This window comes from Monodelphis domestica, chromosome 2 (assembly GCF_027887165.1).
Source record: "Monodelphis domestica isolate mMonDom1 chromosome 2, mMonDom1.pri, whole genome shotgun sequence".
Classification (NCBI taxonomy): domain Eukaryota; kingdom Metazoa; phylum Chordata; class Mammalia; order Didelphimorphia; family Didelphidae; genus Monodelphis; species Monodelphis domestica.
Genome location: NC_077228.1, coordinates 371,620,311 through 371,635,332, shown reverse-complemented (window position 1 = coordinate 371,635,332; position 15,022 = coordinate 371,620,311). Strand labels below are relative to the sequence as shown.

Sequence of the window (15,022 nt, the reverse complement as noted above, 5' to 3'; positions counted from 1 at the left end):
GCAAAAGCACTCTACTAAGTGAAATAGAAAGACATATAGTTTTAGTCCCTGATCTCAAAGAGTGTGAACATTCTAATAGGGGGAAGCAGCACATATCAAAAGATTCAGCTGCACAGAACTCTTTACATTGTGAATGATGGATGGGCCTGTGTTATCTTGGTGACCATGTTATTTTTGCTTTGGCATTTCCTTCTGCTGTTCTCCCATCTCTGGAATGCTCTCCTCCTCAACTCTGCCTACAGACTTCCCTGGTTTCTTTTAAGTTTCAAATAAAATCCCATCCTTTACAAGAAGCCTTTCCCAATTCTTCTAATTCTAGCACTTTCCCTCTATTACTATTATCCAAAATATTGTTCATTTGCATGTATTTGTTTGCAAATTGTCTCCCCAATTATAGTGTGAGCTCTTTGAAGGCATGAACTATCAGTTGTCTCTTACTTTTTTTAATCCTCAGCACTTAGCATAATACTTGGCAGATAGTATTATTTCAATAAATATTTGTCGATTGATTGATTGGCTGATTAATTAATCCAGGCCAGGCTTATGAGCCACATTCAGTAGGTATGAGACTGTGGGCCTGAGTATAAAGACAGATTTTTCCAAAGTCCTGCTTAGTTTTATGAAGTTTACATTGAGAAATGAAGGTAATATAAAAACAAAGGTATGAATAAAAATATTTGTTTGTTTTCAAGAAAGCTTTTTCATAGCAGGTGATACCCTAGAAGAACCTTAAAGCAAGATAAGGATTCTAAGAAGTAAAAGTGAGGATGTATATTTTCTAGACATGTGAATTAACCTATGTAGAGATATAAAGATAGAGATGGACTACCAAAGGCAATAGCAAGTAGCCTATTTTTTTTTTGATAAAAGCATATATAGACAGGAATGTTGTAAAATTAGTTTAGAACATTAAGCTAGATTTCCCAGAAAATAGGTTTAGCTGAATATACAATATCCTTTGTATTAAAGATCATGCCATAAAAACAAATTAAAAGAGAAACAGTTCACGTACCGTTCATAGTAAATGGTAGAATATATATTATTCACCAAAAGAAGGATCATTTTGATTAAATGAAATTAAAAAGTTTGTGCACAAACAAAATTAATGCCTCTAGGATAAGGAGGAAGATGGGAAAACAATTTTTTTGCATCAGATTTCTCTAATGAAGACAGATATCCAAGAAATGCAGACAACTAACAAATATATAAGAACAGAAACCATTCTTTTAATATGTAAGTGGTCAAAAGATATGAATAAACGCTTCCCAAAAGATTAATTAGAAACTATTAACAAAGATTGGACAAAATTCTCCAAATCAATAATAATAAGAAATGTAAAATTTTAAAACCCTGAAGTTTTACAAACTCCAACGCAGTAAATTGCTAAAGATGATACAAAAATGGGAATAGTTAATATTGGAGGGTTTATACAAAAATAGAGACACTACTTCATCAGAAGTTGAACCATGGATTTATTTAGTACAACCATTTTAGGAAGCAACTTAGATTTATACAAACAAAATAAAATGCCCACACCATTTGACATAGAGATTCTACTACTAAACATATACTCTAAGGAGGTCTTTGACAAAAAGTTTCAAAATATCATCAAATATCTTTGACAGAAATACATTTAAAATATTTATAGCAGTATTTTTTTTTCATATCAAAGAACTAGAAACAAAATAAATGTCCATCTACTGAGGAAAGGCTAAACAATGATACATAAATGTAATGAAATATTACTGTGCTATGAGAAACAACAGATATAATGAAATTGGAGAAGCATGAAAAATCTTACATCAATTAATAAATGGTAAAGTATGCAGATCCAAAAATATATATATAAAATGACTACAACTAAGTAAATGGAAAGAACAATCACCACAAAGCAGTCAAAATGAATTTTGCAAAATTACACAGAACAAGCTTAGCCTCAAAGAAACATTTTTTTTTAAACCCTTACCTTCCGTCTTGGGAGTCAATACTGTGTATTGGCTCCAAAGCAGAAGAGTGGTAAGGGCTAGGCAATGGGGGTCAAGTGACTTGCCCAGGGTCACACAGCTAGGAAGTGTCTCAGGCCAGATTTGAACCTAGGAGCTCCCATCTCTAGGCCTGGCTCTCAATCCACTGAGCTACCCAGCTGCCCCCTCAAAGAAACATATTATAAGATACTTACTGATAGTTCTTTAAGAGGTGGGTGATTGATCAAGGACACAAGTAATAACCAATGAAATTGCGCGTTGGCTGCAGGAAGAGTGGGTGGAGGGGAGGAAGGGAAATAATGTGATTATTGTAGCCGGAATAATGTTCTAAATTGACTAAATAAACTTATTCAAATGGAAAAAAAAGGTGGGTGATCTTCAGATGTTGAATATTGTATATGTAATCAGATTTTTTTAATATGCCAATTAATTTTTCTTTTTACCTTTAAAAATTTTCCTTGTTAATGGGAATGCTTTCTGGAAAAAAAAAAGGAGAGACAAGGGAAATTTAGGCAGTATCAAAACAAAAGATATTTTAAAATCCCCTCCTCCCCCAAAAGCAGGTCTGAATTAGATTGCAAAAGGATTTAGATGCCAAACCTAGGAGCTTTAAATAGTGTTATACAATGAAAAGTTGACTAGATTTGGAATCAGAGGAACTAGGTTCAAAACCTTGGACTTCTTCCTACCTCTGTGTCTTTGCCCCAACTTCTATGCCTCAGTGTAATCATAAAATGAGATGGGTTGTTGGCTTGTAAAGTCTCTTGTAACTCTAAATCTGTCATTTCGTGAAAGATGTCCTAGAAGCAGGGTTTCTTAAGCATCAGATCTATACTTTAAGATTATTTTGCCAGCAGTAAGGTTGAAATAGAGGGGAATAGAGTGACCAAGTAGGAAATTTCTACAGTTCATAGGAGTGATAAGAGCCTGAACTAAGACAGTGGCCCAGTAAATGAAAAGAAAGGAACATAGGCAAGATATGTTGTAGAGATTAGATTAAATATGAGTTCGAAGGAGAGAAAAGTATCAGAGGGACTCTGAGATTGCATTAGTGAATAAATGGATGGATGCTGGTATCCTCAACAGAAAAAGGGAAGAAAGAGGTGAAGATTTACAGGGGAAAATAATCAGTTTGATCTTGGACATGTTCAATTTGAGAAGCCTTTATGGATCACCCAGGTAGTGGTATCTATCTAGCAGAAAGCTGGTGATACAAGACTCAAGTTCAGAAGAGAAATTATGTCTGTAAAGATTTAGGAATCATCTGCATAGATAACTGAATCAACAGCAGCTGATAAGAACATCAAATCAGAAAGTGTGGAGAGAGATGGAAAAGCATCCAGTACAGATTTAGGGGACATCCATGTTTAGAAGTAGGACATCCATGAAGATCCAGCAAATAACCCTTAAAATATACAATAATGATTTATTAGCTGCCCAAAAGACAGGCTAAAAAAAAAAATCTGAGGGTCTTCCCTGATTTCTAGTTGCATATTTAGACATCACATTAGGGAGAGCCTACCTAACAGAAAGATCTGATATTCTTGTCACTTTAAGAAATAATCATAGCAGCACTATTTGTAGAAACTAGAAATAAAATAGGTAACCCATCAACTGATGAACAATGACTAAAAAAATGATGATGAATGTAATGGAATATTATGTGCCATAAGAAATAATGAATATGTGAAATTTGGAGAATTATGGAAAAATTTGTATGAATTGCTGTTAGTAAACAATTATAGTTGTAGTCATAGCAGTATAATAATAGAATTTATATAGTGCTTTAAAGTTTGCAGAGCACTTTACATTTATGATATCATTTGATCCTCAGACAATAAGCCTAAAAAGTAGGTGCTGTTATTTTTCCCCATTTTATAGTTGGAGAAACTAAAGCTGAAAGAGGTTAAGTGATCTGCCCAAGGTTACAAAGCTTAATAATTGGCTGAGGCAGGATTTTCACTCAGTTCTACTTTCAAATCCAGCACTCTATCTCCTGTACTACCTAACTCCCTTAATAAAACATAGAGAATATACATAATTATAATAATGTAAACAAAATTATTAAAAATCCACTCAACTCAGAATAAATACATTGGCTTCTTTTAGTCTTCAGCAGATGATGAAACGTACTTCTTTCCTCAGTAGAGTATGGGGGGACTACAGGTACAGCTCCTTGATAGAAGGGATTATTTCATTTTCTTGCTCTTGTATCTATAATGCCTAGTACAGTGCCTAGTACATAGTAGTCATCTAATAAATGCTTATTATTTGTATATAGTTGCTTCTGCTGTCAAATACAATCATTATGTTGGCTGGTATGACTTAACCCCTTTTCTTTGTATAAAGGAGTGCCCGAAGTAATACTGATTATATCACTCTGACTGGTATAAAAAATCAAAAAGTATCAATGAAATTTTTAGAAACAGAGACAACTACCATAGTCCAGGAAAAAGCCGTGGAGGAAAAAAAATCTGACCTAGGTTAGTGGCAGTGTGACTGGAAAAGAAGTAATGAATGTAATAAATAGATACAGAGGTAGCATTAACAAAACTTGGCAACTGATTGGTGGATATGAAGGAAAGTACAGAGTCAAGAATAGCTTTAAGACTTTGAGCCTGAGTACCTACAAGAATGCTAATGCCTTCAACAGAATTGAGAAAATGAGGAGAGGCAGATTTTGCAGGAAAAATTAATTTGTGATTTTTTTCCCCTGAGGTATTGGTAGGACACCCAGATGGAGATATCTAACACACCATTTGAAATTTAGAACTTGAACTGCTTCTCTGTTCTTCCCCATAAGCTTAATGAAAAAGTATTCCTATGCCAAGTTCATCTCTACTCTGCCCTTGTGAGGAGCAGTTCTTGGCTGCCCAGTCAGCTCTTGTCTGTAGTGGTTCTGAACTGACCAGAGGTTTGACTAGAAAAGAGCCTCAGCATCTTGGCAGCATCAAGTTCCCTGACCTCATTTGCCCACAGATGTGGCTTTTAAACCAGGACCATCTCAAGAAATATTAACACAGGAGCCAAGTTCATTGGAAGTAGGGTTGCCACAATGGGAGTGGCTGGTTCTGAGGCTGGGATGAGGACTGAATTTGGAAGCTTTATGATTAATTATGCCAGGAACTCCTCTTCTGTACCAGTTTGAACTTTACCTTGTCTGAAGCCATGAGGCTCTTTTACTTCATCGTGGACTTCCTCATCATCTTTACCTTGAGAAGTCATTTCTGTTCCCCACTGTACCTCCTTTTCTTGGGCTTGTAAAAAAGAAAGAAGGTTGAGGAAAAAAGCTTTTGGGGTGGGAACTAACATTCTTAGAGGTCAAGGGAAAGAAGAGAAATGAATGACAAAAAAGGGAGTCAGTGTTACACTGTGGAAATAGCACTGGACTTCCTGGGCCTTGGTTTCTTCATTTATAAAGTGAAGTGGTTGTACTAGATCTGGTGATGTCAAACTCAAATAGAAATAAAGGCCATTGAACTATACATAAGACTCCCTGGAGGCCATATTCTGATGTGGAAAACTACCTATTAATATTATCTTTTATCTTTTTTATTTATTTTGTTAAATAATTCCTAATTACATTTTAATCTGGTTCAGGCCATACTCAGGAATATTATGGATATCCTGGTACTGTGAGCTGCATGTTTGACACCTCTGTATCCTAAAGCATCTTCAAATTCTAAAGCCATAGCTTTAAGTTCTATGGATCATTGATAGAAGTCAGAAAGAAAAAAAAATAGGAGAGAGCAGTGTCATGGGTTAAGCTAGATGAGGAGGATTGCCAGGAGTGGAAACTAATATCAAATGTAAAAAGAAGTGGATGGTGAATACACCACTGGATTTGACAGATCGCCAATAACCTGAGAGAGAGCGATTTTACAGTCATAGTAGTGGGGAACCCTAGATTACAAAAGAAGAAACAAGTAGGTGGTAAAATAATGGAGACCTGAAAAAGGAGGTAGGTAGAGATAGGGAGATTTAGATTTTTTAAGATTTAGAATCTTTCTTCTCAAAGCTTCTGTTATCTTATGGCAGTGTACATTTAAAACAATTTATTTTAAAATTTAGGAATATTAACTCTAGGCTTCTCCTAACTTACAAATATTCTAGAGTTTATTTGTAAACTAGTTACTTGAAATTTGAATGTCATTTTCCCATATGAAGTATATTTTAGTGGTTGTGAAATTCCTAGACTAGCCCACAAAAGTCTTTTTAATACATACTATAGGTGAAATATAGAATTAGCTTGAGCTACATATCCTGGAAATAGAAGTCCTTGTAATCTGGGAAGTTAGAGGTAGGCATATAGTTTTCTTCCTTCTTTCCTATGTAGGATTGGCCATAAGTAAAAAATTCATAATAGGTAAAATGTCTTTGCCAAGTTCTCCATTTCCATTTCTACATCATTCTTCTACACCTGGGACTCCTGGTGCCTCTTCCCAGGTCTTCCTTCCAAAGTCTTTCATGCTTTAGAATACAAAATTATTCCTGGCTCATCTCCATTCCTTCTCCCCAGATTCTAGATGGTCATTTGCTTTAACTAATTTACAAAAGGATATAAATGATAGCCCCAAGTGGTACTTGAATTTTTATTTTAAAGAGGATACTTCTTAGTCCAAAATGGTGAAATTTTAGACAGCATATCAAAATAAAGCAAAATTTATCAGGCCACTGGGATATACATATTTTTGTTCAGAGGAGCCAGTTTTGAGCAGAGCAGGTAATGCTGTCCTTGGGGCTAATTTTCTTAATTTCTTCTATTTCTTACCTTCCACCTCTTTGGAACCTACTTGTTGTCTAATGCTCTTAAGTTTTTCAAATCTGATGGGTTCATCTGGAGAGTGGTGGAGGATCTATAGTTTGGGGCTGAGGGAAATGAAAAGTGTTCATTCAATAGTGGCAATTCTTAAGTCTGGGTCATTTGTAAGTCAGGTATCTACTCTAGGTCAGAGGCAGCCTGTACTTGCTAATTGAATAAAAGCTGGGGAGAAACACCCAAGAATGTTCTATTGCTCCTACTTTGTCTAGAGTTTCAAGAGAGTGAGGGAAAGGTCTAGTAATCCTTAGCCAAGATCCATTGTGCAATGTTCATAGTATCATTTTGACATTTAAAGTACTCTGTCTTTAAATTCCTCTTCATATTACCAGTGTTAGTCTCAGAACTCAGGCAGTTTCACAAACCATAACATTTTTTTAGTGAGTGATTGATCTGTATTATGTGTCTCAGCCATCAGGAGAATCTTGGGATGGTGCTTGTATAAATGGTAATATAATCTGAGGTTTCGCATTTAGTTACAGTCCTTCATAGACCTATTGGTGATACTCAATCCTTCTGGATTTGAGAATGAAGCTTATCTGATACCTTTAAGGGGAAAAAAATCCCTTCATTTTCTCTTTCCCTACTTAAATAACTCAACACATCTGGTAATACTGTAGGATCATTGTCCTTTTAGTTCCTATGCAGCTCATATTGCTACAATATTTCTTAAGTATTTGGTTACCTAAAGGACAACATGATTAAAAAAAAAAAGACTGTTTTTATACTTCTTACGAATTAACCTATCTGTATTTCTAGGGGGAAAATGTGCTTTAATCAGCAGAATTTCTACAGTCATCTGTGCCTCTGTGTGTTATGCAGTATGTCAGTAAATATAAATGTGGAGATAAATATGTGTGTGTTAAAATTGCGAGGCATATGATTTGGCCCCAAAAATGTTTATCATGTATAGGTTCTGAGATTCAGATATTTTGTTCTTTGGGTCTACAGCCTTCAGCTTATTGTCTTCAGTTACAAGAGTGATAACAACTGAAATAAAACCCTTTAATTCAATCAGAACTATAGCTAAATTTTAGGAAGCAAAGAGGAGGGATCAGATAGAGAATTCCATATAGAAAGTTAAATGCTCAAGAAATTAAATCTTGTGAACTTTGATGAGCTTGCCTTTAGGAACCTTTCTTTGAAAAAAACACATTGAATTGTATAACCAACTCTATCATTTTATTCTCCTGAATTAAGATATTTTATACAAACAACTCTAAATTGTACAGTAGTTCCAGAGAGACCATTGACTGTTTTATGTTCTAGAACAAGTTCAGATTTTTTAGCTTTGCTTGAATTTTTTTTAAGAATCTGAATCCTGTATGGGGTGCTCAGGGAGGGGTAGTATCTCTGGTGTGGAGGGCTTGTCATGCCCTCCTAGGGCAGCTCTCCAGCCTCTGACCCCCACCTGACATCCAGCTGTCACTTGTGGCTCCCAGTAGCTGCTAGCATGTGGCAGTGGCCACACCCCGGGCAACGGCTTCGACAGGCCGGATAAACCTTGTGAGGGTAGCCATCGGGTCATCGACCCCTGGTGAACCAGGGCTTTGCTCACCCAGCATGTGAAGACTGCTTTGGCGGAACAGACGGAAGAAACCAATAAGAAGGTTCAGCGGCTGAGATGGCAACGCAGCAAAGCACTGTGGAGTGCTCAGGGCGTGTTGGAGCACAAAAGACAACACGACCATCCAGTGCAGCTGAGGAAGTCTCCAGGTGTAAGGACTTTTCGTGCCACTGGACCCAGGCTTCCAACGCTGAAAGAGTGGGACTGTCTCTGTGCAACGACTTTTCCACTTAAATCTACTTCTCGCACAAGTGTCTTTGTACACACTCATCTATACACCATAGATGAAAACGCACAAAGACAATCGTCATCCTCGGTTAACGAGAGACTACCACTACTATATATATATATATATATATATATATATATATATATATATATATATATATATATATATATATATATATATATATATATGATTTAAACATTTCTGGATTGCAGGCATTTTCAGAGTATGTGGTACAGCTAACCCTGAGGCCATGCACTAAATACATCCCCAGCACATTTCAAGAAGAGCAGAGTCCCAGATGATCACATTTGAAAGATTAGCTCGGCTTTCAATTCGTCTTATCTTTCTGTATTAAGAATGAAAATTAGAATTGTAGCAGTTTCCTGAATGAAGTATTGAAAAATTACCTGACCAACAGAAATAAACATGTAAAAATTAGATTGATTTAAGATTTCATTGGTTAGCTGAAACTTAAATAGATGTTCTAAATGACTCTTCACTAGATTTTCATGTATATTAATGGGACACTAAAACCATAAGACTGTAGGTTTGAAGGATTTGGATCATGGTTTTAGTTTTTAGATGGGCAAGGTTATTTGCCAGGATCTTTGCTGATAACCCTATTCATTCTGTCAAGCCACATAATCCTACCAGTACATTGAACCTTGTGTTCTGTTCTATGGCAAAATGAGGATAAATGATTTTTTCATTTTTTTCCCCATTGTTTTTCAGGTCGTGGAACTTGTATCAAGTGCTCTTATTGACTTAGTACAGGGGATATACTGTGAAAACTCTACTTCAGCAGAGGTAAGGATTTTAGAGCTCCTGGAAAGGAATGAATTTAAAACACTCAAGAAAAATGTGATTTCCATTTTGTTTGTGTTTAAATCATACACAACTTTTTTTTAGCTAAGTGTTTTGGCTAAAAACTAGTAGCCATATGCTTGGAACATAATAGAGTTAGCCAATTAATATAACCTCTTCTCTGGCTGGACTCACAGGCTACTCAATCTGCAGTACCACCCCAGCCAACTGGGAGGGACCCCTTCTGGTCTACAGGTAACTTGGATACAAGGTGGAGCTTAAAGAGAATCTTTTGCCCAGACAGCTGTGTCTGGGCTTTCCTCAGAGGAATTGGTATTGAGTATATCACAGAAGAGTTGACTGTGGCCCAAGAAAAATGGTTGAACACTTAAGTTTGCATGTCTAGTGGTATTTTTACTATCCAGAAAAGATTTTACTATCCATTTCTGCATGATAACAATCGTGATGGTTGCATAGTAGAATTATATTGATTAACTTTACAGAAATAAAGTTAAGTTTTCTTACTCATTTAACAGGTCTTCTCAAGAAAACTTTCATTATACTTCCCCTTTCAATAGTGCTTTAGATATCATGAAATTGCTTCATTTAGCACTATCCTCATTTAACATTTAATATGTGTAATCAGGGACTCCTCTCTTAGAGCCTTCATTATTCTAACTTGTGCATCTTGCCTAATAGTACAATTTCACTAACTAGAAATTGTTGAGACTACATATGTGCAGATATTAAGCTTTTTGACAGAGAGAGAATTGTAATGGAAGCAGAATTTCATGAGGTGAGTAAGCCACTTAAGAAACATGAATACTAAAAGCATAACCTTGGTATACTGTGGAGAGTCTAGACGCTTGTTATAGGGCTAAAAAATTATATTATGTTTTGGAAACCTGCTAACATTCAAGCCAGGTTAATTTGTTGCTATCAACCAAGTGGTCTTTGCAGAGAATCAGGGCAGTTGGGGGAGGGGAGAGCACAGCTTGGAGGGAGAGAAATGCATTTCAAGAGTGTTAGCACTAAAGTCTTTTAGGAGGAAACATTGTTTGTTGGTAGGTGGCTAATCTGAGTCTAGTTCCTTCCTAGTAAGCACTTTGCAGGTAACTTTATGAGGCTCTTTATTGACAGCATTCATCAGTTTTATATATAATCTGTGTCCCTAATATGATCCTGAGCACCTTTTTTGTGGGTGGAGAACTTTAGCTTTTAGACCTATCAGTATTAGAGAATCTATAAGGATTTTCCCAAGAGCTACACCCAGCTAGATGAAAAGGTTACAGATATTATCTATATGCCTGCCTAGGATATGTAAAGAAATCTCAGGCATTTTCAAATTGAAATGTTTTTCTTGATTTAAAAAAAAAATCATTTAATCACCTAAACTAGTGCAGATTCTTTCCCTACAACAAAGGTTAGAAAGAAAGAACTGGCAAAGGGGAAGAGAAATTGTAGGCATCAAGAACTTTTCTGTGTTATTGATGATAAGTGAGCCACAGCTTAGAAAACACTGATCTGACCACTTTTATTAGTGCTAAATTCACATTTTAAAAAGCTATAGATTTGCATTTACCATAATATACCTTTTTCTCCAGTTTCTCCAGAAATGCTTCTTTTCAGGCCAATCGAATTATTGAGTAGAGCCAAACTGTTGGAAAAGAATGTAGGAGAAGAAACGAATGAAAACTCATAATTCAATTGCAGCAGTAGGAGTGCTTCTTGGTACCTCCATTTGTGCCCCAGGTCCAATTAAGGTTAACCACACTTCCTTCCCTACCAAGAAAGCTCTCACTCTTTCTGAGTATGTTTGCCATTGCAACAACTCTTCAGAATCTGGTTTCTTTTGCCTTGGTGGGACAATCCTCTGAAAAGCAGAAAGGGAGGAGCAGTGGCCCCACATCAGAGTGGCTTCAAGAGTTTCCTGTTCTGGCATGATTGTAAAGCAGCCCACAAGTAGAGGTCTTGTGGAAAGCCAGTTGTGCCTTGTTATGAGTGGTTGTTCCACCTCCTTAGCCTTGGGCCAATTCAGTATACAAAAGAATTGCTTTGTGACATAAAATAAGCTTTAAACCTTTAGATATCTCAAGGAGTTAAATGGCTCCATGGTGTTTTGTTTCAGAATGGTAACATGATGCAATAATGAAGAAGTTTGAGCAGTACAAAAATAGCTTTCCATAGAAGAGTATCTGAAAGTTACTAGAAAAGAGTATTATAACTGTGGATACAATCCAAAATCATATTATACTCCATAAGAGACCAAAGTAGGCAGACTGCAATAGAATTTTCCTAGTTTTCCTTGAAAATCCGGTCTCATCATTTCTGAGTATAGGACTATATCAGAATGACTTAATCTTTCTACAGAGTATAAGTAAACTCTGATTGTGTTTAATGGACAGAATAATTTAAGGGTTTCATTTCCCTTTGTTTTTTTTTTAAATGCAGCTTTAAAGACCACTCCACACCCTCACTACCAGTTACTAGTTTGTGAGGTAATTTCCTTTTAAGAGTAATAATGAGCAGAGGATTGTTTTCCTTGGTATATACTCAAGAACATTTCCCCCTGAGGTGACTAGTCAAATACATATATATGTGGTAATTGAAGAAATAAGTATATTAAACAGAGAAATGATGTTTTTATAATATTGACACCTGTGCTTTGTGACCAACTGTTTTCCTCAATTTCCATTGACACCAGGGATGTTGTCATTCATATTGTCATGACTTGAGCAACATTTCCACTCCAATAACATTCTTTCTATACCTACAACTATTTATAAACTAACTCTTGATTCTATTTGTAATTTCTTTTTAATCTCTTATTGCAAGTGTATGCAGTTATTCTATTTTCCCCTACTTGTACCCATTATGAAACAACCAAGAGATGTATTAACAAACTAAAGCTAGAGAAAGATTAATTCTGCACCCCTACTTCAGCAGTGTGGGATTCTTCATTTTTTTCTTTCATTTTATTTCTCAACAAGAAGATATAAAATGTAACAGTTTTAATAGCTGGACCAATAAATGTCCCTTATAGACTTAGGTGGTATTCCTTAAGCACTGTTTATTCCCACTAAAATACTCTGTGCCCAAAAGATTGCTCAAAAAATGATACTAAGGATTGACTTTCATTCTTGTAGTTAACCATCTCAAAATCTGAAGGTTCACTAGGAGATTTGGGTTCAAGGTCAGGCTGTATTTTCCTTCTCCAGCTCATTTTTCAGATGAGGAAATTGAAGCAAACAGGATTAAGTTACTTGTCCAGTCACACAGCTAATAAGTGTCTGAGGCCAGATTTGAACTCAGGAAGATGAGTCCTCCTGACTTCTGACTCAGTGCTCTGTTCACTGTGCCACCTAGCTGCCCTGTAAATCTTATGTATTTATATCCACATTTTTATGTAGTGAAAATGGCATAGTTGAGAAGGAGAGGAGTAGAAAAAGGCTTACTCTTCATAACCCTTTGAAGAAGAGCAGAGATTGCTGAAAGCCTGACATAGAGAAGCCAGAACAAGAATGATCAGACCATAGGGGAAGTTGACTATGAGGTACATGCAATTATAGCATTATAGGTGTTCTCTAACTCCAAGTCTATCTATACTACTGTGACTTCCCTTTTGTTGTTGTTATAAATTAGTTTATGAAAGAATGGGCTGGGTCTGACCCCCTTTGGGAAAAGAGGAAGAGAATGGCTCTATTATCTTTATAGAACTTGGAGGTAAAATCCACTAATGTCCTTTTATACATATAATGAATATGCATTGTGTTACAAATGTGTATTGGCAGTCTTGGCTGCTGACAAGTGGACCAAACTCAGGTACCCCAGAGGAGACTGAAAAATGAGCCACATAGCAAGAGATATACCAACATTCCATACCTTGATCCCTCATTTAGGTCAAAGGGTTGGGGTTATATAAAGTACATAATGATTATATCAAAAAGAAGTTACTAATATTGAATGTGGTCTGCCCAAAGTTTTGAGAGTGGACTAAATGGATGCTGAGATCCCTTCAATCTGAAAATCACTGATCTCTTAGCTTCCATTTCCCCAGTTAATTGTGGAATTTTGCTCTTCTGAGATCTAATGAGAATATTGTAAAGGACTTCACACAGTGCCTGACCCAACTAGGTGCTTAATAAATGCTTTTTCCCTTCATCTGAGACTGTTTGGAGTGTTGTACCACATTTTTGTATTCATCTTTGATCTGACTTTATTTCCATCTCTAATGTTTTGGGTTTTTTTTAATCTGTTGGGTTGAGGAGTTCCACATTGGTCCTTATAGACAAGTCCTTTTTCTCATCAGAATTGTCTCTTTGTAACCAATACACTGTGGTATAATCGAATGTAATGGACTTCTCCATTAGTAGCAGTGCAGTGATCCTGAACAACTTGGAGGGATCTATGAGAAAAAACACTATCCACATTCAGAGGAAAAACTGTGGGAGTAGAAACACAGAAGAAAAACAACTGCCTGATTACATGGGTTAAGGGGATATGGATGGGGATGTAGACTCTAAATGAACATCCTAATGCAAACACCAACAACATGGAAATAGGTTCTGATCAAGGACACTTGTAATACCCAGTGGAATTGCACATCAGCTATGGAAGGGGAGGGGGAGGGGAGGGAGGGAAATAATATGATTCTTGTAACCAAGGAATAATGTTCTAAATTGACTAAATAAATTAATGGAAAAAAAAAGAATTGTCTTTTTGTAATCCAGAATTTCATTTTTGGTAGCTACCTATCACTCTTAGTCTGACTTCCTTTGTAGAAGATTTGAGGGTGAGAACCTCAAGTTGAGCAAAACATTTTAGAAAGGAAAGATTAGCACAAAATGTTAGAGATACTTAAAAGGTTGAACATATAAAAATGCACCTGAGAGGTACAAATTTGGAAAACTTTGACTTGGAGAAGCAAAAATTGTATAGCAAAACTAGTTTCCTTTTGGGCAATTGTTATTCATTCAAATTATAGAATCACTCAAAGGCTAACTTGACCCAAAGAATTCTGGCTGAAGATCTTTCATTCCCTGCCAATGTGTCTCCAGTCAGCCTCAGAATCTGGAGCCAAAAAATAGCAGGTAATTTCTACTTACAACAGACATTAAAAGAACACTGATAGAGCATACTTATATGGAGAGCATTTGAATCCTATCTTTATGTCAACTTGGAGAGAAGCCTCTAGGGAAGTGACCCAAGGATCTGTCCTTGGTGCTGTTCTCTTTAGTTCAACAATGTTATCAGTGACTTAGCAGATACTATATATATACATGGCACACTTACTAAATCTGCAGATGATGTACAGTTGAAAGATACAGTAAATTTGTAACTGAGTCATAATTAAAAATATTTTAGGTAGTTCAAGATGAAGAGCCAGCTATAATAAAATAAAATTTAATATGCCTAAATATAAAAGTTCTGTGATTAGGTTTAAAAAATAACCTGTACAATACTGGATTGAGAATTGTGGCTATAAAAATAGTTCCTGTAGTAAAGATCTAGGAATTTTAGTGTTATGTAAGCTCAATATGAGTAAACAAGGTGACATAATTCACACATGCAGACACAAAGAAGGTTATAGTCCCATCTACTCTAACCTGGTCAGACCA

The 15,022-nt window shown here is 36.1% G+C and overlaps 1 protein-coding gene across 1 annotated transcript in view; it reads left to right on the top strand.

The window, feature by feature from the left end:
- The window catches only part of PDSS2 (decaprenyl diphosphate synthase subunit 2), a 344,618-nt gene that overhangs the window by 236,843 nt on the left and 92,753 nt on the right, over nt 1–15,022 (top strand). Inside the window, exon 4 of the mRNA XM_056818636.1 lies at nt 9,333–9,407. Within this exon, the coding sequence (XP_056674614.1) occupies nt 9,333–9,407 (75 nt within the window). The remainder of the gene's footprint in view (nt 1–9,332; nt 9,408–15,022) is intronic.